Source organism: Salmo trutta, chromosome 24 (assembly GCF_901001165.1).
Source record: "Salmo trutta chromosome 24, fSalTru1.1, whole genome shotgun sequence".
NCBI lineage: Eukaryota > Metazoa > Chordata > Actinopteri > Salmoniformes > Salmonidae > Salmo > Salmo trutta.
The window spans coordinates 26,495,626-26,522,756 of NC_042980.1; the positions used below are offsets into that span (position 1 = coordinate 26,495,626).

A 27,131-nucleotide genomic window follows, 5' to 3' on the forward strand; every position below is an offset into this window, starting at 1 on the left:
GAGTTCCCACATATTCTGAGCACTTGCTGGCTGCTTTTCCTTCACTCTGCGGTCCAACTCATCCCAAACCATCTCAATTGGGTTGAGGTCGGGTGATTGTGGAGGCCAGATCATCTGATGAAACACTTCATCACTCTCCTTCTTGGTCAAATAGCCCTTACACAGCCTGGAGGTGTGTTGGGTCGTTGTCCTGTTGAAAAACAAATTATAGTCCCATTAAGCGCAAACCAGACAGGATGGCGTATCGCTGCAGAATGCTGTGGTAGCCATGATGGTTAAGTGTACCTTGAATTCTAAATAAATCACTGACAGTGTCACCAGCAAAGCACCAACACACCATCACACCTCCTCCTCCGTGCTTCACGGTCGGAACCACACATGCGGAGATCATCTGTTCACCTACTCTGCGTCTCACAAAGACACGGCGGTTGGAACCAAAAATCTCAAATTTAGACTCATCAGACCAAAGGACAGATTTCCAATGGTCTAATGTCCATTGCTTGTGGTTCTTGGCACAAGCAAGTCTCTTCTTATTATTGGCATCCTTTAGTAGTGGTTTCTTTGCAGCAATTCGACCATGAATGACTCTATTCACACAGTCTCCTCTGAACAGTTGATGTTGAGATGTGTCTGTACTTGAACTCTGTGAAGCATTTATTTGGGCTGCATTTTCTGAGGCTGGTAACTCTAATGAACTTATCCTCTGCAGCAGAGGTAACTCTGGGACATCCTTTCCTGTGGCGGTCCTCATGAGAGCCAGTTTCGTCGTAGCACTTGATGATTTTTGCGACTGCACCTTAAGACATTTTCAAAGTTCTTGAAATGTTCCTCATTGACTGACCTTCATGTCTTAAAGTAATGATGGACTGTTGTTTCTCTTTGCTTATTTGAGCTGTTCTTGCCATAATATGGACTTATGGGCTATCTTCTGTATATCACCCCTACCTTGTCACAACACTGCTGATTGGCTCAAACTCATTAAGAAGGAAAGAAATTCCACAAATGAACTTTTAACAAGGTACACCTGTTAATGGAAATGCATTCCAGGTGACTACCTCATGAAGCTGGTTGAGAGAATGCCAAGATTGTGCAAAGCTGTCATCAAGGCAAAGGGTGGCTACTTTGAAGAATATTTCATATAAAATATATTTGGATTTGTTTAACACTTTTTTGGTTACTACATGATTCCATATGAGATATTTCACAGTTTTGATGTCTTCACTATTATTCTACAATGTAGAAAATAGTAAAAAATAAAGAAAAACCCTTGAATGAGTAGGTGTGTCCAAATGTTTTACTAGTACAGTACTTCAGTACAGTACAAGACAGAGGTAGGTCCATTTGAATTCATTCAGTTCAGGAAGTTAACTGAAGTTCCTGAATTTAAATGGAATTGACCCCAACCTTGGTACAAGATATGTAAATGAACAAAGGGGACATACATTTGAATTAGGTTGAGTAAATGCTATCCCTGACTACCTGTGTTTGTGAGGAGAGTTCCAGGTGTTTGTTGAGCATGTCTTCAGACTGGGAGAGCAGGGAGCCTGGCTCAGTGTTTCTGGAGAGGACACAGTTGCTGCTCTTTAGCCACACCGAGATCTGAGACATAAAAACATGACTTTTACTTAACTTTATTAGTTCCACAATTTTTTAAAATGTTTTATTTCACCTTTATTTAACCAGGTAGGCCAGTTGAGCACAAGTTCTCATTTACAACTGCGACCTGGCCAAGATAAAGCAAAGCAGTGCGACACAAACAACAACACAGAGTTACACATAGAATAAACAAATGTACAGTCAATAACACAATAGAAAAGTCTATATACAGTATGTGCAAATTAAGTAAGATTAGGGTGGTAAGGCAATTAATAGTCCGTAGTGGCGAAATAAATTACAATTTAGCAATAAAACACTGGAGTGATAGATGTGCAGAAGATGAATGTGCAAGTAGAGACACGGGTGCAAAGGAGCAGAAAAATAAATAACAATATGGGGATGAGGTAGTTTTACAGATGGGCTATTTTCAGATGGACTATGTACAGGTGCAATGATCTGTAAGCTGCTCTGACAGCTGATGCTTAAAGTTAGTGAGGGAGATATGAGTCTCCAGCTTCAGTGATTTTTGTAGTTCGTTCCAGTCATTGGCAGCAGAGAACTGGAAGGAAAGGCGGACCAAAGGAAGAATTGGCTTTGGGGGTGACCAGTGAAATATACCTTCTGGATCGCGTGCTATGGGTGGGTGCTGCTATGGTGACCAGTGAGCTGAGATAAGGCGAGGCTTTACCTAGCAAAGACTTATAGATGACCTGGAGCCAGCGGGTTAGGCAAATAAAATATGAAGCGAGGGCCAGCCAACGAGAGCATACAGATCACAGTGGTGGGTAGTATATGGGGCTTTGGTGACAAAACGGATGGCACTGTGATAGACTGCATCCAATTTGCTGAGTAGAGTGAGGCTATTTTGTAAATGACATTGCCGAAGTCAAGGATCGGTAGGATAGTCAGTTTTACGAGGGTATGTTTGGCAGCATGAGTGAAGGATGCTTTGTTGCGAAATAGGAAGCCGATTCTAGATTTAATTTTGGATTGGAGATGCTTATTGTGAGTCTGGAAGGAGAGTTTACAGTCTAACCAGACACCTAGGTATTTGTAGTTGTCCACATATTCTAAGTCAGAACCGTCCAGAGTAGTGATGCTAGTCGCGCGGGCGGGCAGGTGTTGGCAGCGATCGGTTGAAGACCATGCATTTAGTTTTACTTGCATTTAAGAGCAGTTGGAGGCCACGGAAGGAGTGTTGTATGGCATTGAAGCTCGTCTGGAGGTTAGTTTACACAGTGTCCAAAGAAGGTCTAGAAGTATACAAAATGGTGTCGTCTGCGTAGAGGTGGATCAGAGAATCACCAGCAGCAAGAGCGACATCATTGATGTATACAGAGAAAAGAGTCACCCCGAGAATTGAACCCTGTGGTATCCCCATAGAGACTGCCAGAGGTCCGGACATCAGGCCCTCAGATTTGACACACTGATCTCTATCAGAGAAGTAGTTGGTGAACCAGGCGAGGCAGTCATTTGAGAGACCAAGGCTGTTGAGTCTGCCAATAAGAATGCTGTGATTGACAGAGTCGAAAGCCCTGGCCAGGTCGATGAATACGGCTGCACAGTATTGTCTTTTATCGATGGCGGTTATGATGACGTTTAGGACCTTGAGCGTGGCTGACGTGCACCCATGACCAGCTTGGAAACCAGATTGCATAGCGGAGAAGGTGCGGTGGGATTCGAAACAATTCAGTCAAATGCAGTTAACTGAAATAGATGGAAATGTGGACACATATAAAAGCATTGGTAGTTGACTGTAGGCTGTCAACTAGCCTCACAATACGACTGAAAATGACCAATCTGACTTTAGATCTTTTTAACTCAAAACTTTTGTGTACCTTTCCTATTGACGGTAAATGATATGCAATCATCTAACTTGCACATGCTTATTTCAACTCTGAATCAGGCCCAATGAGACTAGCAGTGGGCTTACACATCAATAGGAGTGCGATAAAAAAGATAGCTAAAGTTTAGCCCCAAATGGGACTCTATTCCCTATATTGTGCACTACATTTAACCAGAGCCCTAAGGGTCCTGGTCAAAGGTAGTGCACTATAGAGGGAATAGGCTGTGCCATTTGGGACACAGCCTAAGGCTTGTGTGTACCTTGTCTATGAGGTCTTCACATGTGGACACCAGCTGCTGTCTCTTGGCTGCCAGTGCTCGGTGGGCGTGGCATTCCCGGCTCAGAGTATCAACCCGTTCTCTCACATATCCCAGCATCCTTTTCACCCCTTCCACTTGGGTACTAGAAATACAGTAAGAGCCATGTATGATGTCAAATGCTCCATGTAGTAATAATAATATCTGCATTCTTGATCGATCCATCCGTCTATCAAAATAAAGGCCTATTTTGCACACACTGCATCACATAGTTTAACAAGCATATTTAAAATCTCAGTTTTGCTACACCAGCAATAAGCAGGCTGTGGTGATACTTGACCACCGCAGGTTTTAAACTTGACTAGGGTGGCAGTAAGGTTTTGAGTCTGAGGACTGAGGATGTCCTAATATGGATGCCGTGCAGTTTACCTCTGTGGGTCAACCTTCTGCAGTATGAGCTGTCCTCTCTGAAGAGGGTCGGTGGCTGACTCTTTAATGCTTCGCAGCAGCTCCTCATGCTTTTTGGCCAACTTAGGCAACCGTAGTGTCTGGCTCTTCAACCCCTTTAGTTGACTCTCAACAGTTCCCAGGACCCCAAAAGCCTGACATAAACAGAAATGAGAGGATAGGACATTATACATAAAAGTAATCATGTAAACATGATAGATAGTTTAACGGAAGTCCTGAGTAAATGTAATATTGCTCCTTTTAATAAAAATAAAAATGTATGATGCAGTAGATGGCACAAATGTACCCTTAATGTCCACTTGAGGGCAGCATATTCAAATCAAATTCAAGTCACTAGTTCACTATGCTGTGTAAGGACTTCAAAGCTTAGTGCTTCAATAATAATTACACTCTTCACATATTTGTCGGGCACATGATTGGTACAGTAAATACCTTGTTGGCACTGCTAAAGAACACATTGCTTTCCTGAATGTGATATCTACGGTTACATAGCTACCTCATTGGTACTGCTATAGAAGGCGGCACATGATATGTACAGCAGGTTGTGTGAGAGCGTAACGCATTGGCAGTAGCTGGTCTGTTTTCCTTGTTTTAACTTTTTACTGCAGTGGGTTAAATCAATATTGTTTCTTGGTGTCCTTAAACAAATCTACTATGAAACAAAAGTATACACCTCACATACAGTACCAGGCAAAGGTTTGGACACACCTACTCATTCAAGAGTTTTTCTTTGTTTCTACATTGTAGAATAATAGTGAAGACATCAAAACTATGAAACAACACATATGTAACTATGAAACACACATGTAGTAACCAAAAAAGTGTTAAACAAATCCAAATATATTTTAGATTAAATATTCTTCAAAGTAGCCACCCTTTGCCATGATGACAGCTTTGCACAGTCTTGGCATTCTCTCAAACAGCTTCATGAGGTAGTCACCTGGAATGCATTTCCATTAACAGGTGTGCCTTGTTAAAAGTTCATTTGTGGAATTTCTTTCCTTCTTAATGCGTTTGAGCCAATCAGCTGTGTTGTGACAAGGTAGGAGTGATATACAGAAGATAGCCCTATTTGGTAAAAGAACAAGTCCATATTATGGCAAGAACAGCTCAATTAAGCAAAGAGAAACAACAGTCCATCATTACTTTAAAACACGGAGGTCAGTCAATGAGGAACATTTCAAGAACTTTGAAAGTTCTTTCAAGTGCAGTCGCAAAAACCATCAAGCGCCATGCTGAAACTGCCTCTCATGAGGACCGCCACAGGAAATGAAGACCCAGAGTTACCTCTGCTGCAGAGGATAAGTTCATTAGAGTTACCTGCCTCAGAAATTCTCAGCCCAAATAAATGCTTCAAGTAATAGACACATCTCAACATCAACTGTTCAGAGGAGACTGTGTGAATCAGGCCTTCATGGTCAAATTGCTGCAAAGAAACCACTACTAAAGGAGACCAATAAGAAGAAGAGACTTGCTTGGACCAAGAAACCCAAGCAATGGACATTAGACCATTGGAAATCTGTCCTTTGGTCTGATGAGTCTAAATGTGAGATTTTTGGTTCCAACCGCCGTGTCTTTGTGAGATGCAGAAAAGGTGAGCGGATGATCTCCGCATGTGTGGTTCCCACCATGAAGCATGGAGGAGGAGGTGTGATGGTGTGTGGGTGCTTTGCTGGTGACACTCTCAGTGATTTATTTAGAATTCAAGGCATACTTAACCATCATGGCTACCACATCATTCTGCAGCGATACACCATCCCATCTGGTTTGAGCTTAGTGGGACTATAATTTGTTTTTCAGCAGGACAATGACCCAAAACACACCTCCAGGATGTGTAAGGGCTATTTGATCAAGGAGAGTGCTGCATCAGATGACCAGGCCTCCACAATCACCCGACCTCAACCCAATTGAGATGATTTAGGATGAGCTGGACCGCAGAGTGAAGGAAAAGCAGCCAACAAGTGCTCAGCATATGTGGGAACTCATTCAAGATGGTTGGAAAAGCATTCCAGGTGAAGCTGGTTGAGAGAATGCCAAGGGAATGCCAAGGGTGTTACTACATGATTCCATATGTGTTATTTCATAGTTCTGATGTCTTCACTATTTTTCTACAATGTAGAATAATATTTTTTTTTTACAATTTAGAATACAAATATTTTACTGGTACTGTACATGGTTATGGGCTTAAGAAGACACCTGTACTTTGAAATGTATTACATTTTGAATTTGCATCCCAATATTCCACTTTATATACATCACAGAAGACTGAAATATAACAAAACCATTTGACATAAAAACACTGGATTTTCAACAGGTTTTTTAAAATAAGGTTGACTAATTATGAAATTGTGGAAAATATTAATAACATTCCACCCATGAGGCCACTAGAGGGCAATTTGGTAATTTGACTGCAGGAAAGATATGAATCTTACAACATGGATATTCCAACTAAATAAATACTTTTTAACAGCTATCTGGCAAGAGTGTCCTCGTATATTTGGATGGTCTATATCCTACATGTTTAACCTTAATTTTGTTGTTAAAGCTACAGTACCTTATTGGCACAGTTTATGTGGCACATTATATGTACAGTTACAGTTACTATCTTGTTGGCACTAATAAAGAATGCATTGCTCTCCTGAAGGTCATATGTACAGTTTCAGTAGCTACCTTGTTGGCACTGAAGGCATGTTTTTCCTGAAGGTTACATGTACACTAGTATAGATATAGAACCGTTCTATCTCTATGTTCACTAATTAGTAACTACTATCTTGACCCTGCTTATTTGTCACCACAAGACAGAAGTTACTGTACCTTGTTGACACTGTTTAAGAAGGTGTTGCTCTCCTGTAGGTGATATGTATAGTTACACCAGCTACCTTCTACTACTACTACTACTGTGCCACCTACTCTCCTAACGGGGTTATGTACATACACATTGGTGTATTTCAATCATGTCTGAGCCCGTACATTAAAAAAGCAATCAGCAGTTGAAACAATATTGAAGTGTACTCCCCACCATTGTTTCAGTAAAAAGCTGAGGGATGAGGCTATGGATGCAAGGACTGTCCAGACTGACCATCCCTGATAGTCAAGTTATGGTTTTAACCGTGTTTTGGGGCTAAATAGTGTTTGTTTACATTTACTTTGTTTATAAACATTGAAGTATAACAAGTGTATATGTTGAGTTCTGATGGGGTACGACAGTTGAATTAAACTAATGAGGCATTTATAAGTTATATTCTTTAAGAATCAATGGGTACATATCATTAAGTGCCTGGACTTTTTATTTGAGGTTATAATTTTTCCTTTTGGTTCTCAGTTACCGTACCTTGTTGGCGCTGCTAAAGAACGCATTGCTCTCCTGTAAGTGTGCGAGGCGGCCCATCATCAGGTTCCAGAAGTGCTCGTGCAGGGCTCTGAGAGCCAGACTCCTCTCAGAGACATGTCCCGTCTCAGCCTCAGCCTGGCCCTCTGCTTCCCCCGCTAGCAGCTCTGAGGCCTGGGCTAGCAACTTCTCCACCAACTCACTCCAGTCCTGCATGACAGGATGCAGGCACACGCACACACACACACACACACACACGCACACACACACACACAGACAGACACACACACAACATGCATTATTATAAGGGCACAGTATGACTGATATCAGAAGTACTAACATACTTTTTCAGAAGGTCCAGTGACACAAATTCCCTAGGTGGCAAAGGGCCGTGTGGATATTGTCATTTATCGGCATAGTAACAAACCCTCACCTCTCAACCCATGCAACCCCAAACTGTTCACACTGTTCACACCCCTCTTGTTGGCAGAGATAAAATAAATTGCAGTTTTAAAGCACATTTCCTGCAATTCTACACATTGTGCCATGGAGCGATAGGAACATTTAGCCGTTTTAAAGGACATTTCTTGCAATTCTATACATTTTCCATGTCTATTGTGTGATACAAGGAATCAAATGAAAATAACAGTCAAACCCTTAGCAAATGTGTTCCCCATAATATACTCATATTTAAAGTATCATACCTTGGCTTTCTCTTCAAACTTCTTGTATTCCTGAAGGAGCTCTTCATTTTCAGTGAGAGTTGAGCCCAAATGATCTCTTTCAAAGTACAAGTCAGCATTGCTCTTGAACCAGTGGGTTACCTGAAAAGAATACAATGTATTATCACTACAATCAGTTTTTCATGAACTTATACTTGGATAAAGGTGCAATAGATCAGGTAACATGTTACTTCAAAGGAAGAGTTATATGCTTCATGACTGCCCTCCCTGACACTAAGCAGTGGATGCATGTTTACAGACGCTCTTAGCCAGAGCTACTGCCAGTAGTGAGTGCATAGAGGGATTGAAACCACAACCCTGGCGATGCATGCTCCCGAGTGGCGCAGCGTTCTAAGGCACAGCATATCTGTGCTAAAGGCGTCACTACAGACCCTGGTTTGAATCCAGGCTGTATTACAACCGGTCTTGATTGGGAGTCCCATAAGGCAGAGCACAATTGACCCAGCGTTGTCCGGGTTAGGGTTTGGCCGGGGTAGGCCATCATTGTAAATAAGAATTTGTTCTTAACTGACTTTCCTAGTTAAATAAAGGTTAAATAAATCAAGTAAAATGCTCTACTAACTGAGTCACATGTGATAGAGTATCAAACCTTTATGAAGCACAGCCAGAGACATCTGTGCTTTCATCATCTTAACACGACCCCTTATGGCTCAACAAGACTGATGGTATCATATTTTCCTAGGGAAGTATTCTCTCAGTTCAATATCAGATGCACTTTCTAATACCATACTTAATATCCAAAGGTCATGCCACAGAACATTTATGTCTACTTGCATATAAGGTAGGTAAAGGTTTTAAGTAAAAAGTAGATTTCTAACATGGGTTGATCTTGAATATTGACATTTCGTGACTCACTTCCTGTTCCTGCCGATCCCATTGGTAGATGCTGAGGATGACTTCCAGGTCAAGGAGCTGCTGCTTCATGTGCTGGTCCACCTGTCTCCTCCTGTCCTGCAGTATCTCCATAAGACTCTCCACCCGGCCACAGCTGCTGTGAGCCCCCTGCAACGCCTCGCTCCTCTGTAGAGCCTCCTCTGTCTGGAACTCTCTCAGGAAGTCTAGAAGATCACGGCTCTTATTCAGAACCAGCATGGACTTATCCAGGAGACCTGAGGGGGAGGGAGGGACGGAGGGAGGGAGGGAAAGAGAGAGGAGAGAGAGAGAGGGAAGAATGGTTTATTTACTATTACTTGAAAGCATTTCATAGTACCAATAGCTGCAAAGAGCTGAATTACTTGATACTGTAATATTTCCAACTTTCTCATTAGAAAGACACTCTTGTTTATAACCAGCATTGACTTCTCCAGTCGACCTGAGGGACAGATATGGGTCAAAATAGAAAAATATGATTTCATTTGCACATGCAACATCTTTGAGCAGATGCTAGACATGTGTAACAATATGTATACCCCTCTACGTATTTATTTGGATAGTGAAGCTAGAAAGTTTAATTTGTCTCTATACTCCAGCATTTTGGATTTGAGATCAAATATTTTATATGAGGCGACAGTACAAAATGTCACCTTTTTTTGGGGGTATTTTCATACTTTTTTTTAATTTAACCTTTATTTAACCAGGTAGGCTAGTTGAGAACAAGTTCTCATTTACACCTGCGACCTGGCCAAGATAAAGCAAAGCAGTGCGGCACAAACAACAACACAGGGTTACACATGGAATAAACAAGCGTACAGTCAATAACACAATAGAAAAAAGAAAGTCTATATACAGTGTGTGCAAATGGCGTGAGGAGGTAAGGCAATAAATAGGCCATAGTAGCGAAGTAATTACAATTTAGCAAATTAACACTGGAGTGATAGATGTGCAGATGATGATGTGCAAGTAGAAATACTGGTGTGCAAAAGAGCAGAAAAGTAAATAAAAACAATATGGGGATAAGGTAGGTAGATTGGATGGGCTATTTACAGATGGGCTATGTACAGCTGCAGCGATCAGTTAGCTGCTCAGATAGCTGATGTTTATACATATCTGTTTTACCATTTAGAAATGAATGCACTTTATGTATCCACCCATTTGAAAGTGTCATAAGTATTTGGACTAATTCATTTAATTTAGTCTTAAGGTTTGGATTTGGTTCCCATATTCCTAGCACACAATGTGCCACGCCCTGGCCATAGAGAGGTTTTTGTTCTCTATTTTGGTTAGACCAGGGTGTGACTAGGGTGGGCATTCTATGTCCTTTTATCTATGTTTTTGTATTTCTTTGTTTTGGCCTGGTATGGCTCTCAATCAGGGACAGCTGTACATCGTTGACGCGGATTGGGAGCCATACTTAGGCAGCCTGTTTTCCTTTGGGGTTTTGTGGGTAGTTGTTTTCTGTCTTGTGTGTTCACCTGGCAGAACTGTTGGCTTTCGTTTCTTGTTTTATTTAAAATGTCATTAAAGTTAATATGAGCACTTACCACGCTGCATCTTGGTCCCCTCTGTCAGACTATCGTTACGCAATGACATCAGGCTTGTGACTACAAACTTTGGATGCATTTGCAGTTTGTTTTGGTTGTGTTTCAGATTATGTTGTGTGCAATAGAAATGAATGGTAATTCATGTATTGTGTCATTTTGGAGTCACTTTTATTGTAAATAAGAATAAAATATGTTTCTAAACACCTGAATGATGAGTGTGAAATGTACAGATGCACAAAGATCATGCCCACAAACATGCTAACCTCTCACCATTACCAATAACAGGGGAGGTTATACTTTTTGGGGGCATAATGTTTATGCCTCTGTATCTTTCTCACTCATCATTATTCACGATTCATTCAGGATTACCCGCAATCATGGTAGCATCCACACTAATGTAGAAGTTTTCAGAAACATATTCTGTTCTTATTTACAATAAAAGTGACTTGACACAATACATTATTTACCATTCATTTCTATTGGGCACAACATAATACGAAACACAACCAAAACAAACTGCAAATGCATCCAACAAGTTTGTAGAGTCACAAGCTTGATGTAGTCATTGTGTGCTAGGAATATGGGACCAAATACTAAACTTTTTACCAAATTTAATGAATTTGTCCAAATACTTATGACACCTTCAACTGGGGAGATTAGATACATAAAGTGCTTTCATTTCTCAACGGTAAAACAGATATGTATGAAAATACCCTCAAATAAAAGGTGACATTCTGTACTGCCGCCTCATATAAAACATTTTATCTAAAATCCAAAATGCTGGAGTATAAAGCCAAATTAAAAGTTTGATCCAGCTTTGGGTCGTGTAAATACAGCTGTTATAGATCAATTTGTAAAGTAAATAATGTACCTCACACTAAAGTGTAATCTCTCATCAAATACTATCATGAGAAGGAGTGCCTGTTGTTTATATTACCGTTACGATGACATGACATAATGGCCCCTGTGGCCCTCAGCAGCCTCAACCAGCTCATGTGAATGACAACTAGCTTTTACTTTACTGACATGTCTCAGTCCTAGCCCTGTGCTGTTGATATGACATGAACGCCACTCATTCTCACATCTAGCATATATTTATCTCTCCATTAGAAAGGCAGGGTAAAATCCATCACATTTCAGGAACTTTAAGAGGAGAATGATTCTCTCAAGGGAGGGCAGAGGTGACTGAATGACTGTCAGGACCAGATCGAGGTTGTGTATCAAGTATCAGACATCTGGAGCAGTAACCCGGACGTCATTACTCAAAGGGAATAAACACATCATTTCTCTAAGAGAGGCATTACTGTAGGTGTCTCAGCATATACTCACCTCTCTTCATAACACTGTGTTTCAGGAGCAGTTCTTTCAGACACTCAGCATCTGCCAGCTCCTGTTCTCTGCTCTGGAACTCTTCTGCCTCATCTATTCTGATAGCAAACTGCAAGAGGTGGAGGAAGATATAGTAAATATATCTGTATAGTTAGACAACAGAGTCATTTATACTAGCATGGGCTCTGGCTTTGCACATTTATTCATGGAGGCTTAATTCACTCACAGTAGATTTGATAGAAAAGTTAACAAAGGAAACAAGAAGCACTGTTTGGTCAGGGATGAAACATGTAAAGGGCAGACAGTACAAACAGTTCTGCTACTTTTTTTTACTTCTCAGTCACATCTACAGAGCATCTACAGAACCACCTGATTCCTGTATCTGTCACACACCCACTCATCATGTTTCATAATCATCACAGTAATGTGTCTGCTTTGTGTGGCAGCATTTAGGGTGGCCATCATTTAGTGCCTGGGTAAGTAACAGTGGCTGTACAGTATCACACAACTCAATGCTCTTGGTTGGAGCCACTGTCATTGGACTAATAACAAGGAAACTGCCCCATTGTGCCATATTAACAGTACATTTGTGAACAGGGCTCTATGACACAGTATCTATGACCTGTGTATTTATATTGCAGTAAAAACAGGATTACATTACAGCCCCTCATCATTTACACTGCTATTTAGGAAAATATTTTTCAATAACGTAATGCTAACAAAACTGATAAAACAATGTGCTGTTTTCTTTTATGTTTATTTTAAGCAAACTGGAGAGGAGGAAACAGATGTACTAACTCTAGGGTGGCAGGTAGCCTAGTGGTTAAAGCGTTGGGCCAGTAATCAAAAGGTCGCTAGATCGAATCCCTGAGCTGACAAGGTAAAAATCTGTTATTCTGCCACTGAACACTGTTCCTAGGCTGTCATTGTAAATAAGAATTTGTTCTTAACTGACTTGCCTAGTTAAATAATTTTTGTTTTAAAGAACAGCAGTTATAACAAGAACACAACACTGGGTGCTGTGTTGATATCATGAAATGTTACATTTCCTCCAACAAACAAAATAAAAAATGAACTTTCCATTTCAGAACCACAGAACAGGTTGAAAGGTCACTTTGTTACATGCTTATTAGTGCAGTGAAAACACCTGAGGCATGCATGTACATTAACTCAAAATCAGCTCTGATCTGTTAGGGTTATGGTCTATGTCAGCTCTATGTATGTTCTATGTGTGTTCTATGTAGCTTTAATGTACCTTTAATGACTCTGTTTCTGTTTGCCTGGCTCCTAACTCAAGTGCCCTGTCAAAGAACTCTGAGGCCAGGTGTAGCAGAAACCAGCACTTCTCTAGAAGTGAGATCTGGGTCTATGTATGGTCTATGTAGCTCTATGTATTCTCTATGTAGCTATAACATCTCCATCTGTTAGCCCTCCTACCTCCAGGGCCCTGTCAAAGAACTCTGAGGCCAGGTGTAACAGCGACCTGCGCTTCTCTAGCATTAAGATCAGGGTCCTCCAGGCATCGCTCAGTGAGTTAGCCATGGCCTCGTACACCTCCCCTTCATTCTCCTTCTTCTCCTCTGCCATCCTGTCTGCCTCTTCCAGCAGAGCCCACACGCCTGCCTCATGTTTCTAGCAAGAGAGAAAGGATCATACAAAACAAGGCAGAAGTCAGTAAGATATACCTGGTTCATTGAATTATCTTCTCTGCATTAAATTTTTTTTTTTTTTAAATTGCATTTTTATGCTTGCATGTAAATCAAAATCGTTAACGGAGCGATTCCTTTACATTTTGTTCAATTGCACTATTGTAAGCTACACATTTAAAATGATATTTGTAGAAGTTCGAAGCCTTGCTGAATAAAAGCAGTGGATGAACCAACAACATATTCCATCCCAAATGTAAATCTGTTTTAGATTGTTTTGTGGTAAACCCTCTCTTTAACTAGAGGGGTTGTTCATAGGTCTAAATCTGTAGTAACTCTGATGTCTTACTGAAGATGACTGGAGATATTCTGCCTCCACACTGGAACACATAGGTGATAATTAAACTAATTCCTAACCTTCTATTTTGGAATCCTTATGGTCAATGACATTGAGTCATGCAACTGTACATTCAAATCAATATAACATTTTCACTTGTGCATAATCACAAGAAGGAGCTGAATCTCCTTCTTATTACTGAACGAAGTCTCTCTGTGGCATTGGGACAGTATGAGGGCTAAAATCATACATCTGATTGTGATTTAAAAGTATTCCCATGTGAACAACTAGTCCCTCTTTTTGTGAGAGCAGGCACCGAATAGCAGTTATTTTTTGCAAATGCATATCTAAGGGCAGCAACAGCAAAATAAGTCAGGAATCATCTGACCATAAGATTTAAATGTATAAGATCAATTGTTCACATGCTTATGCCAATATTGTCATACTTGTATAAAATAAGATTGAACACGCTCAGCCCTCAGGCATAACTCAAACACCTGACAGTAGGTGGAAAAAGTGAAAGAGTGCTTGGCACTAGGAATGAATGGCCTGGATCAAAATAACCATTGTGCAGGAGTCTATAACAAGGCCAGGGGAAAAAGCTTTGAGTGGAAATAATATAAATCAACATTGAGAGGGCTGCTGTGAACATTTCAACTTCCACCCAGGCTTAGGCAATGAAAGTGACTGAAATAGTTCTCTGAAGTATCTCTGAGAGAAGAAAAGCGTTCATGTTGTCTCAATGAGTTACACTCCAACAAGGCCGGGACTGAAGAAGCTTTAATCACAGTCTAAATGTCACCACAAGTGACATATACAGTCGGAAGTTAACATACACCTTAGCCAAATGCATTTAAAGTCAGTTTTCACAATTCCTGACATTTAATCCTAGTAAAAATTCCCTGTCTTAGGTCAGTTAGGATCACCACTTTATTTTAAGAATGTGAAATGTCAGAATAACAGTAGAGTGATTTATTTCAGCTTGTATTTCTTTCATCACATTCCCAGTGGGTCAGAAGTTACACTCAATTAGTATTTGGTAGCATTGCCTTTAAATTGTTTAACTTGGGTCATATGTTCGCACACGCTTTTTCAGTTCTGCCAACAAGTTTTCTATAGGATTGAGGTCAGGGCTTTGTGATGGCCACTCCAATACCTTGACATTGTTGTCCTTAAGCCATTTTGCCACAACTTTTGAAGTATGCTTGGGGTCATTGTTCATTTGGAAGATCCATTTGCGACCAAGCTTTAACTTCCTGACTGATGTCTTGAGATGTTGCTTCAAAATATCCACATAATTTTCCTCCCTCATGATGCCATCTATTTTGTGAAGTGCACCAGTCCCTCCTGCAGCAAAGCACCCCCCCCCCCCCCCGACATGATGCTGCCACCCCCGTGCTTCACAGTTGGGATGGTGTTCTTCGGCTTGCAAGCATCCCCCTTTTTCCTCCAAACAGTTTCATCAGACCATGTCCCCATGTGCAGTTGCAAAAAGTAGTCTGGCTTTTTATGGCAGTTTTGGAGCAGTGGCTTCTTCCTTGCTGAGCGGCCCTTCAGGTTATGTCGATATAGGACTCGTTTTACTGTGGATATAGATACTTTTGTACCTGTTTCCTCCAGCATCTTCACAAGGTCCTTTGCTGTTGTTCTGGGATTGATTTGCACTTTTCGCACCAAGTACGTTCATCTCCAGGAGACAGAACGCGTCTCCTTCCTGAGCGGTATGACGGCTGCGTGGTCCCATGGTGTTTATACTTGCGTACTATTGTTTGTACAGATGAACGTGGTACCTTCAGGCATTTGGAAATTGCTCCCAAGGATGAACCAGACTTGTGGAGGTCTCCAATTATTTTCTGAGGTCTTGGCTGATTTCTTTTGATTTTCCCATGATGTCAAGCAAAGAGGCACTGAGTTTGAAGGTAGGCCTTGAAATACATCCACAGGTATGATGTCAATTAGCCTGTCGGAAGCTTCTAAAGCCATGACATAATTTTCTGGAATTTTCCAAGCTGTTTAAAGGCACAGTCAACTTGGTGTATGTAAACTTCTGACCCACTGGAATTGCGATACAGTGAATTATAAGTGAAATAATCTGTCTGTAAACAATTGTTGGAAAAATTACTTCTGTCATGCACAAAGTAGATGTCGTAACTGACTTTCCAAAAGTATAGTTTGTTAACAAGACATTTGTGGAGTGGTTGAAAAACGAGTTTTAATGACTCCAACCTAAGTGTATGTAAACTTCCGACTCCAACTGTAACTACACTCAACAAAAATATAAACGCAATATGTAAAGTGTTGGTCCCAAGTTTCATGAGCTGAAATAAAAGATCCCAGAAATGTTCCATATGCACAAAAAGCTTATTTCTCTCAAAGCTTATTTCTCTACTTGTGCTCAAATTTGTCTACATGCCTGTTAGTGAGCATTTCTCCTTTGCCAAGATAATGCATCCACCTGACAGGTGTGGCATATCAAGAATCTGATTAAACAGCATGATCATTACACAGCTGTCCCTTGTGCTGGGGACAATAAAAGGCCACTCTAAAATGTGCCGATTTGTCACACATCAGAATCCCACAGATGTCTCAAGTTTTGAGGGAGCATGCAATTGGCATAGTGACTGCAGGAATGTCCCCCAAAGCTGTTGCCAGATAATTTAATGTTCATTTCTCTACCATAAGCCACCTCCAATGTAGTTTTAGAGAATTTTGCAGTTCGTCCAACCGGCCTCACAACCGCAGACCACGTGTGACCACGCCAGCCCAGCACCTCCACATCCATCGGATTCTCTGAGACCAACCACCTGGACAGCTGATGAAACTGTGGGTTTGCACAGCCAAAGAATTTTTGCACAAACTATCAGAAACCTCATCTGTGTGCTTGTTGTTCTCACCAGGGTCTTGACCTGACTTCAATGGGCAAATGCTCACCTTTGATGGCCACTGGCATACTGGAGATGTGTGCTGTTCACAGATGAATCCCGGTTTCAACTGTACAGGGCAGATGGCAGACAGCATGTATGGTGTTGTGTGGGCGAGCGGTTTTCTGACGTCAACGTTGTGAACAGAGTGCCCCCTGGTGGCAGTGGGGTTATGGTATGGGCAGGCATAAGCTACAGACAACGAACACAATTGCATTTTATCGATGGCATTTTGAGTGCACAGAGATACCGTGACGAGATCAAGAGGCCCATTGCCGTGCCATTCAGCCGCCGCCATCACCCATGTCGTAAGGACCTGTACACAATTCCTGGAAGCTGAAAATGTCCCAGTTCTTCCATGGCCTGCATACTCACCAGACCCATTGAGCATGTTTGGGATGCTCTGGATCGATGTGTACGACAGCGTGTTCCAGTTCTCGCCAATATCCAGCAACTTCGCACAGCCATTGAAGAGGAGAGGGACAACATTCCACAGGCCACAATCAACAGCCTGATCAACTCTATGCGAAGGACATGTGTTGCGCTGCATGAGGCAAATGGTGGTCATACCAGATACTGATTGGTGTTATGATCAAAGCCCCTACCTTTTGTGATCAACAGATGCATATCTCTATCCCAGTTATGTGAAATCCATAGATTAGGGTATAATTTATTTATTTAAATTGACTGATTTCCTTATTTGAACTCGGTAAAATCTTTGAAATTGTTACATGTTGCATTTATATTTTTGTTCAGTGTAATATGCCCAATGGGCAGCTCATCCTCGTGGCCCAGCATGGTCTCATTCGAATACGTCCAAATAGTGACATACAGTATCAATTACAGAATAGTGTACTTATGTCACCTGAGCTGACACATTAGTTGTATGTCGCTCTACTGTATTCCTAATGAGATTATTACCTTGAGTTTGATTAGGAGCTGCTGGTGTTCATCCAGCAGTTTCTTTGTTTCGTCCTGGTTGCTGCCGATCTCCAGCAGGTTGGGATTGGCTTCAGTCAACTGTAGCTTCACCAGTTCCCCACACTACAGTACAAAACACAGACACACACACAACAAAATACACACTCAACTTTACATACAGAGTTGTTTGTTTTCTCCCTTATGTTTTCAGTACATATTTCTTCCCATATTTTAGGAGTAAATAGCCTGTCTGCGTCAATTGGATCAATGAATGTACTACTATGTATCAAAGAGACTCATCCAAGTTAGACCAGCAGGATGGAGAGGTCTGTTTGTGTTGCCCTGCCAAGGCCATTTTACTTGTTGTTCATGTTCCGACTGTGAGCAGGGCAGGTTGGTGTAACATTACCCGTAATTTCCGGACTATTGAGTGCACCTGAATATAAGCCGCACCCACTGAATTTTAAAAAATATATTATTTTGAACATAAATAAGCCGCACATGTCTATAAGTCGCAGGTGCCTACCGGTACATTGAAACAAATGAACTTTACACAGGCTTTAACGAAACACAGCTTGTAACAAAAATAAATAGGCTTTAACGAAACACGGCTTGTAACAAAAAATAAAAAATTAGCAGTAAACAGTAGCCTACCAAGAAAGTCATTGGTCAATATCTTCCTCCTCCTGTGCAATGAAACCACTGAAGTCATCTCCTTTCAAAAAAAATTGAAAGCGGGAAAAATCCATATATTAGCCGCATCATTGTTTAAGCCGCGAGGTTCAAAGCGTGGGAAAAAAGTTGTGGCTTATAGTCCGGAAATTACGGTATACATGTGAACACCCACATGGTCTCCCTGTGAATTTCACAGTGTGTAAACACCGCTTGGAAATAGGTCTGTCTTCCGCAACATGGGGCTCCTTTTCCACTATACTGTCGTGTCCCGGGAACACCTTCAGAGTCTGCGTCCCAAATGACACCCTAGTCCCTATATTTATTGATTTATTTATTTTTATTTTACCTTTATTTAACCAGGTAGGCAAGTTGAGAACAAGTTCTCATTTACAATTGCGACCTGGCCAAGATAAAGCAAAGCAGTTCGACACATACAACAACACAGAGTTACATATGTTGTAAAACAAACATACAGTCAATAATACAGTAGAAAAATAAGTCTATATACAATGTGAGCAAGTGATAAGGGAGGTAAAGGCAAAAAAGGCCATGGTGGCAAAGTAAATCCTATATAGCAAGTAAAACACTGGAATGGTAGATTTGTAGTGGAAGAAAGTGCAAAGTAGAAATAGAAATAATGGAGTGCAAAGGAGCAAAATAAATAAATAAATAAATACAGTAGGGGAAGAGGTAGTTGTTTGGGCTAAATTATAGATGGGCTATGTACAGGTGCAGTGATATGTGAGCTGCTCTGACAGCTGGTGCTTAAAGCTAGTGAGGGAGATAAGTGTTTCCAGTTTCAGAGATTTTTGTAGTTCGTTCCAGTCATTGGCAGCAGAGAACTAGTTACCTAGTTTTGTCCCGTGGAATAAATGCTGTGGATCTTAATGCTTTTCCTCATAATCCTGGACTATTGGACCAGCATTGTATTACGTTTGCAATCACAACAAATAATCTGCTCAGACCCCAACCAAGGATCATCAAAAGTCGTGCTATAAATTCTCGGACAACCCAAAGATTCCTAGATGCCCTTCCAGGACTCCCTCCGCCTACCCAAGGACGTCAGAGTACAAAAATCAGTTAACCACCTAACTGAGGAAGTCAATATAACCTTGCACAATCCCCTAGATGCAGTCGCACCCCTAAAAAAAAAAAAAATTTGTCTTAAGAAACTAGTTCCCTGGTATAAAGAAAATACCCAAGCTCTGAAGCAAGCTTCCAGAAAATTGGAATGGAAATGGCGCTACACCAAACTGGAAGTCTTTCGACTAGCTTGGAAAGACAGTACCGTGCAGTAACGGAGAGCCCTCACTGCTGCTTGATCATCCTATTTTTCCAACTTAATTGAGGAAAATAAGAACAATCCAAAATTAATATTTGATACTGTCACAAAGCTAACTAAAAAGCAGCATTCCCCAAGAGAGGATGGCTTTCATTTTAGCAGTGATACATTCATGAACTTCTTTGAGGAGAAGATCATGATCATTAGAAAGCAAATTACTGACTCCTCTTTAAATCTGCGTGTTCCTCCAAAGCTCAGTTGTCCTGAGTCTGCACAACTCTGCCAGGACCTAGGATCAAGGGAGACACTCAAGTTTTTTAGTACTATATCTCTTGACACATTGATGAAAATAATCATGGCCTCAGAACCTTCAAGCTGCATACTGGACCCTATTCCAACTAAACTACTGAAAGAGCTGCTTCCTGTGCTTGGCCCTCCTATGTTGAACACAATAAACGGCTCTCTATCCACTGGATGTGTACCAAACTCACTAAAAGTGGCAGTAATAAAGCTTCTCTTGAAAAAGCCAAACCTTGACCCAGAAAATATTTTTACAAAATTGGAAAAGCTGTTGCGCAGCTACTCACTGCCTTCCTGAAGACAAACAATGTATACGAAACGCTTCAGTCTGGTTTTAGACCCCATCATAGCACTGAGACTGCACTTGTGAAGGTGGTCAATGACCTTTTAATGGCGTCAGACTGAGGCTCTGCATCTGTCCTCGTGCTTCTAGACCTTAGTGCTGCTTTTGATACCATCGATCACCACATTCTTTTGGAGAGATTTGAGACCCAAATTGGTCTACACGAACAAGTTCTGGCCTGATTTAAATCTTGTCTGTCGGAAAGATATCAGTTTGTCTCTGTGGATGGTTTGTCCTCTGACAAATCAACTGTACATTTCGGTGTTCCTCAACGCTCCGTTTTAGGACCACTATTGTTTTCACTATATATTTTACCTCTTGGTGATGTCATTAGGAAACATAATGTTAACTTTCACTGCTATGTGGTTGACACACAGCTGTACATTTCGACGTAACATGGTGAAGCCCCAAATTTGCCCTCCCTGGAAGCCTGTGTTTCAGACATCAGGAAGTGGATGGCTGCAAATGTTCTACTTTTAAACTTGGACAAAACAGAGATGCTTGTTCCAGGTCCCAAGAAACAAACAAAAATTTATTCTGTTGGATCTGACAATTAATCTTGAACTAGAACCAAAAAATGTGATCATATTACTCCAGTGCTAGCCTCTCTACACTGGCTTCCTGTTAAGGCAAGGGCTGATTTCAAGGTTGTACTGCTAACCTACAAAGCATTACATGGGCTTGATCCTACCTATCTTTCCAATTTGATCCTGCCGTATATACCTACACGTACGCTACGGTCACAAGACGCAGGCTTTCTTACTGTCCCTAGAATTTCTAACCAAACAGCTGGAGGCAGGGCTTTCTTCTATTAAGCTCCATTTTTATGGAATGGTCTGCCTACCCATGTGAGAGACCCAGACTCGGTCTCAACCTTTAAGTCTTTATTGAAGACTCATCTCTTCAGTAGGACCTATGATTGAGTGTAGTCTGGCCCAGGAGTATGAAGGTGAACGGAAAGGCACTGGAGCAACGAACTGCCCTTGCTGTCTCTGCCTGGCCGGTTCCCCTCTCTCCACTGGGATTCTCTGCCTCTAACCCTATTACAGGGGCTGAGTCACTGGCTTACTGGTGCTCTTCCATGCTGTCCCTAGGAGGGGTGCGTCACTTGAGTGGGTTGAGTCACTGACGTGATCTTCCTGTTCGGATTGGCCCGAGTCTACCTGGCCTTGCTGCTGCTCCAGTTTCAAATGTTCTGCCTGCGGCTATGGAACCCTGACCTGTTCACCGGACGTGCTACCTGTCCCAGACCTAATGTTTTCAACTCTCTAGAGACAGCAGGAGCAGTAGAGATAATCTCAATGATCGGCTATGAACAGCCAACTGACATTTACTACTGAGTTGCTGACCTGTTGCACCCACGACAACCACTGTGATTATTATTATTTGACCCTGCTGGTCATTTATGAACATTTGAACATCTTTCCCATTTTCTGTTATAATCTCCACCCGGAACAGCCAGAAGAGGACTGGCCACCCCTCATAGCCTGGTTCCTCTCTAGGTTTCTTCCTAGGTTCTGGCTATTCTAGGGAGTTTTTCCTAGCCACCGTGCTTCTACACCTGCATTGCTTGCTGTTTGGGGTTTTAGGCTGGGTTTCTGTACAGCACCTTGTGACATCAGCTGATGTAAGAAAGGCTTTATAAATAAATTTGATTGATTGATTGATATGGACCCTGGTCAAAAGTAGGGAATATGGTGCCATCTAGGACAGATGACGACAATATCAAACCATTAAACTGACTTAGGAATTCCTTTGCTGTAATGACTGTTAGTGATACCTTTCTGGGTGACACATTAACTCCAAATTATCTCAAAGTTAAGCTTTTCTGTAAAGTGTCACTCTGAAAGTAAAAACAGCTGTTGCTATAGCCTATATGACAGTATTACTACATCGTGTCTGCAGTGTACACTAAACTATATGTCTATAATGTCTCCAGTGTGACATACATTGGACATTTGAATAGACATTACAGTAATTGATTTGTCAATGATGACCGTGGTGGTTACAGCCACATTGTACGCATGGGCACTGTGAGGATCACCAACAGCTGTTAAGCCAAATTACAAGATGTATGCGTGTCTCAAGTGTTACAGTAGCCTATGTTGTCTCAAATGTAAGGAATCATTTCACTTAGACAATAATTGATTTGTCAATAACAGCCACAGAGTGAGCATGGGCAATGTAACTATGTTTGTGCTAGCTGTAGAGATAATTTCTTACTAGACATGCCTTACTTGCATGCCTTAGATTGCAGCTGTGGCTGTGGCAGTCACTTTAAAGGGGCCTCTGAACGCAGGGGAACGCCGCCCCCTTCACAACCAAAAGTGGTCAACAAAATTGATGGCAGAGGATACAACAGAGGACAACAAACATCTCTCTCTTTTCAAACAAAACATAGGCAAAAAAAATATTAATCATATTTGAAAACCATCTCCTCTATTTCGGTGTTTTACCATATCTAATATCTATTCCCACACATTTAGAATGTATTTCACACAGGTATGTGGGAAAATAAAAAAGTTGAAATGTAAACTTAAAAAAAAACGTAAGATCTAATGTTGATTGTTATATTAGTACTGTGGGAAAGCCCTGCAGGGCTGCCTACATGTTGAGATGTACATGGTGTTAGTATGTGAGGCATTGATATAAGCCTTCTGGTTTGGCTAGGAAATATTTCCTAGAAGCTTAATGGACAAACAGAGAGAGCTATTGACATCTCAGGACACCAGCTGAACAATGTGGACATCACTGACAACATTAAATGCCTTTCTCTGGTTTGAGTCCCAAATGGCACCCTATTCCCTATATAGGTTAGTGCACTACTTTTGACCAGACCAGACCGAGGCACCATAAAGGGAATAGGGTGCCTTTTGGGACGCACCCTCTATTAGCAGCAGCACTTTGGAAAGAAGATCGATGGATGCAGATCGCTGAACACTGTGAGGTCAGTGTCTGTCAGATTCAGACAGATCAATAATCTAGCCTGACACTGAATTATCGCCATAACACTATGGTAATGTTGGACAACCTTTCTGTTAAAACTGCTTGTAATTATTGATCTTCTCCATCCATCATTTTAAAGATAATTCCGTATTTCTAAAATGATCGAATATTTTTTAGATGGCCTGATCAACCATTTCTGACCAAAGTAGAGTTCTAAGAGGCATACATCCAAACATTTCTTAGAACAAGTTCTGTTCACCTGAGATATCTACAAACGTGAGAAGAATAAATGGGTTTTATATAGTGCTTTCAAGGACCCAAAATATGCTTAAAAAGGCAATTAAAGACAGCTAAAGACAACCCAAAGACACAACTAAATAATATTTTAGAAGGTCGGTACCTTGAGCACAGCGACAATAATCTGAGAGTCGCCAGCCTGCACGGCAATAGTGCTGATTGTTGTTGTGGCAGCAGGTTGACCTCCAGTGTCACCTTTGTTAGACATTGTCTCCCCCGTCCAAACGTAAGAAATTTTACAGCCTCTACTGTCCCCTCTCTTCTCCCTGGATCCTGAAAATCCTTGTCTGTCTCCTATTCTCTCACTTCAGTCTCTGGGGACTTCAAAACTCAACAGCAACAGTCCTTCAATATTTCCTTTTAAGGTAGAGTGACCAAACAAAAACCACAGTAGAGAGTCCCCTCGGTCCCCTTGTCCAACAGGTGTTATAAAATCCAGTATCGTTGAAAGGTGTATGTTTCATCAGTGGTGTTCTGGCCCCGTTCCACTCACTCCAGTCCCACAGCAGAGCCACTAGCGTCAAAGGGCTGACTGACACTCAACAGGCAGGAGACACAGAGCAGAGAGAAGTTGACAGGGCAGAACACGGCAGGCAACTGTGTTAAAAATAGAAATATCACACTGTGCTATGTTGGGAGCCATTTTGACACACCCCTAGTTCGGTGGCTCCGCTCTACTCTGGTCTATTTTCACAACCGCCCCCTCTCCCTGCCTGTCTCTCTCCCAGGCCCTCTTTATCTTTTCCTGCCTCCCATCCCACACAGACAAACCCCACAAAAGCACCAGTCCATCCATGGAATATCATAGAAATTGGCCTATCTACTGTGTCTTCCAATAGAAGGGAAAATACCCAGTGAGTCAACACAGTTGGACAGATTATTATCTTGCTCCTCTGGGTCTGTGAATAAGTTTTCTACAGCCAAAAGCCAAGAACACTTAACACTGGTATGCTGCACTAGTGTTTAAGTATCTTCTAAGAGAGCGAAAAGTCCACACCCTCCTGGCTGGCTGACTAGATACCCCCTTTAAGCAGGTAGCCTAGCGGTTAAGCACATTGGGCCAATAGCCGAACCGCCACTGGTTCAGAGCCGGCAAGGTGGAAAAATATGCCATTCTGCTCTTGAGCAAGGTTGTTAGAGAGACTAGAGAGAGGAAAAGAAAGAGTCAGAGAGAAAATGCTGATACAGCAGGGAAACACAAACAGACCTCAGCTTCCTGCAGGCCCAATTTTTGAGTGTCTTTGATACTTGATCCAATAAAGAGAAGTATGCTGTTGACTCGCCTAAGATAATGGTATATAGTATGTACAAAACATTAGGAACACCTTCCTAATATTGAGTTGCATGCACCCCCCTTCTTTTGCCCTCAAAACAGCCTCAATTCATTGGTGCATGGACTCTATAAGGTGTTGAAAGAGTTCCACATGCTGACCCATGCTGACGCCAATGCTTTCCACAGTTGTGTCAAGTTGTCCTTTGGGTGGTGGACTATTCTTGATATGCACAGGAAACTGTTGAGCGTAAAAAAAACAGCATCGTTGCAGTTCTTGACAGGTGTGCCTGGAGCCTAATAAAATAAACCGTTCAAAAGCACTTAAATCTTTTGTCTTGCCCATTGACCCTCTGAATGACACACATACACAATCCATGTCTCAATTGTCTCGGGGGGGAATCCTTCTTTAATCTAGTTCCTCCCCTTCATCTACACTGATTAAAGTGGAATTAACAGGTGACATCAATAAGGGATCATAGCTTTTATATAGATAGATAGATAGATAGATAGATAGATAGATAGATAGATAGATAGATAGATAGATAGATAGATAGATAGATAGATAGATAGATAGATAGATAGATAGATAGATAGATAGATAGATAGGTAGGTAGGTAGGTAGGTAGATAGATAGATAGATAGATAGATAGATAGATAGATAGATAGATAGATAGATAGATAGATAGATAGATAGATAGATAGATAGATAGATAGATAGATAGATAGATAGATAGATAGATAGATATTTGTACTGTAAACTGGAGGAAGAAACAAACAAACACAACAAACACAATATATGTGTCCAAACAATAACCACTGTTCTAATATGCAATATAGCCTATTAAGTGTATTGTTTTATAGGAGGAGGCGTAATTGTAGTGGGCTTAGTTAGAGGGCATGCCAAGGTTAAAGGACAGAGAACTGACTGTCTGTAATGTGTAGCACTGTGGAGGAGGTGAATGTGAATAATCAAACTGGGCTTCATACTGGGTAGAAATGCTCCATCTCGAGAATAGTACCACTGTTCGGGGTTTACGCTGTGGGACTTCACTGTGTGTGCTACTGACTGCCAAACAATAATATGAACAATCATGACTGTTGAAGAGACAGTGGTGCAGTGGCGGTTCTAGACCATTTCAACTGGGGGGGCCAAGCTGGGGCCAGTTGTACTGTTAGAGGGGCTAGTTACATTAGACATTATTGTTGTCATATCGTTTTCTTCACTGCATTGCAGGCATTAGCAGGCAAAAGACCATGTTTAAAATCATCATCATTGCCACTGTGTAATAACGGATGGAAAAAAAAGAACGATAGCAAAAATGAGTTATGTAAAAATTATTTCATACTCCACATTTAGGGGGGCCACAAGGGGGTCCAAAATTGTTGTCACAGGGGCACTGGCCCCCCCTGGTCCCAGGCATGCCAGGGAGCCCGACTGTCAAAATAAATATTGTGATTGCTAACAGGACAACTTGGCTCTGCATGTCATGCTTCCCCAATGACACTACAGCCACTCAGACCTGGGTTCAAATACTACTTGAAATCCAGAGTGCCAGATGGTCTGGTTTTCACTTTTCGGAGTTTACTATTGGTTCCAATGTAACATGCAAGCTCAATCAACCACAGCTAAAATATTTGAAATAATTTGAAATAGTATTTGAACCCAGGTCTGCCATGGACTAGTGCTGCAGGCAGGCTGGAGACAGCTGTTGGAGAAGTTAGAGAAACAGCTGAGAAAGTAAGACTGTGTTGAAAGATCAGCCGAGTCGGGGGCACACACACACACACAGCCCAGGACAGCTTGGGAGGACCTGGAAGGCCCCCTCACTCCAAAGAGCCACCTGTGGGTGTCCCCTGATAAAGCTATCCCTGCTAGCGTCCCTCTCTGAGCGACATCCCAAATGGCACCATATTCCCTATATAGTGCAGTGTTCACTACTTTTGACAAGGGCCCTTAGGGCTTTGGTTAAAACTTGTGTACCCTAAAGAGAATAGGGGGTCATATGGGATGCACCCTCTGAGTGGCCCCAGCCTGGCTGAGAGAAATCAGAGAACGTTAAATATAGCATCACCATCAGCCTCATGTCATTAAGCATCAACAACAGCTACAGTATCACCTTCAAGATTTAGGCCTATTAAAAGCTACTGGGTCAGATATATGCAAACATTGTAAAGTATCACCTTTAAGCTATATTAAAACATC

At 41.5% G+C, this 27,131-nt stretch overlaps 1 protein-coding gene across 1 annotated transcript in view; it reads right to left on the bottom strand.

The window, feature by feature from the left end:
* The window catches only part of LOC115160996 (coiled-coil domain-containing protein 141), a 45,062-nt gene extending 20,693 nt beyond the window's left edge, over positions 1 to 24,369 (bottom strand). Inside the window, exons 1-10 of the mRNA XM_029711622.1 lie at positions 23,759 to 24,369; positions 17,813 to 17,935; positions 13,425 to 13,619; positions 11,988 to 12,096; positions 9,094 to 9,347; positions 8,200 to 8,319; positions 7,499 to 7,705; positions 4,129 to 4,301; positions 3,703 to 3,844; positions 1,480 to 1,599 (exon numbers count right to left, since the gene is read on the bottom strand). Of these exons, the coding sequence (XP_029567482.1) occupies positions 1,480 to 1,599; positions 3,703 to 3,844; positions 4,129 to 4,301; positions 7,499 to 7,705; positions 8,200 to 8,319; positions 9,094 to 9,347; positions 11,988 to 12,096; positions 13,425 to 13,619; positions 17,813 to 17,935; positions 23,759 to 23,863 (1,548 nt within the window). The 5' untranslated portion in view covers positions 23,864 to 24,369. The remainder of the gene's footprint in view (positions 1 to 1,479; positions 1,600 to 3,702; positions 3,845 to 4,128; positions 4,302 to 7,498; positions 7,706 to 8,199; positions 8,320 to 9,093; positions 9,348 to 11,987; positions 12,097 to 13,424; positions 13,620 to 17,812; positions 17,936 to 23,758) is intronic.
* Between the last annotated feature and the right edge of the window lie 2,762 nt (positions 24,370 to 27,131).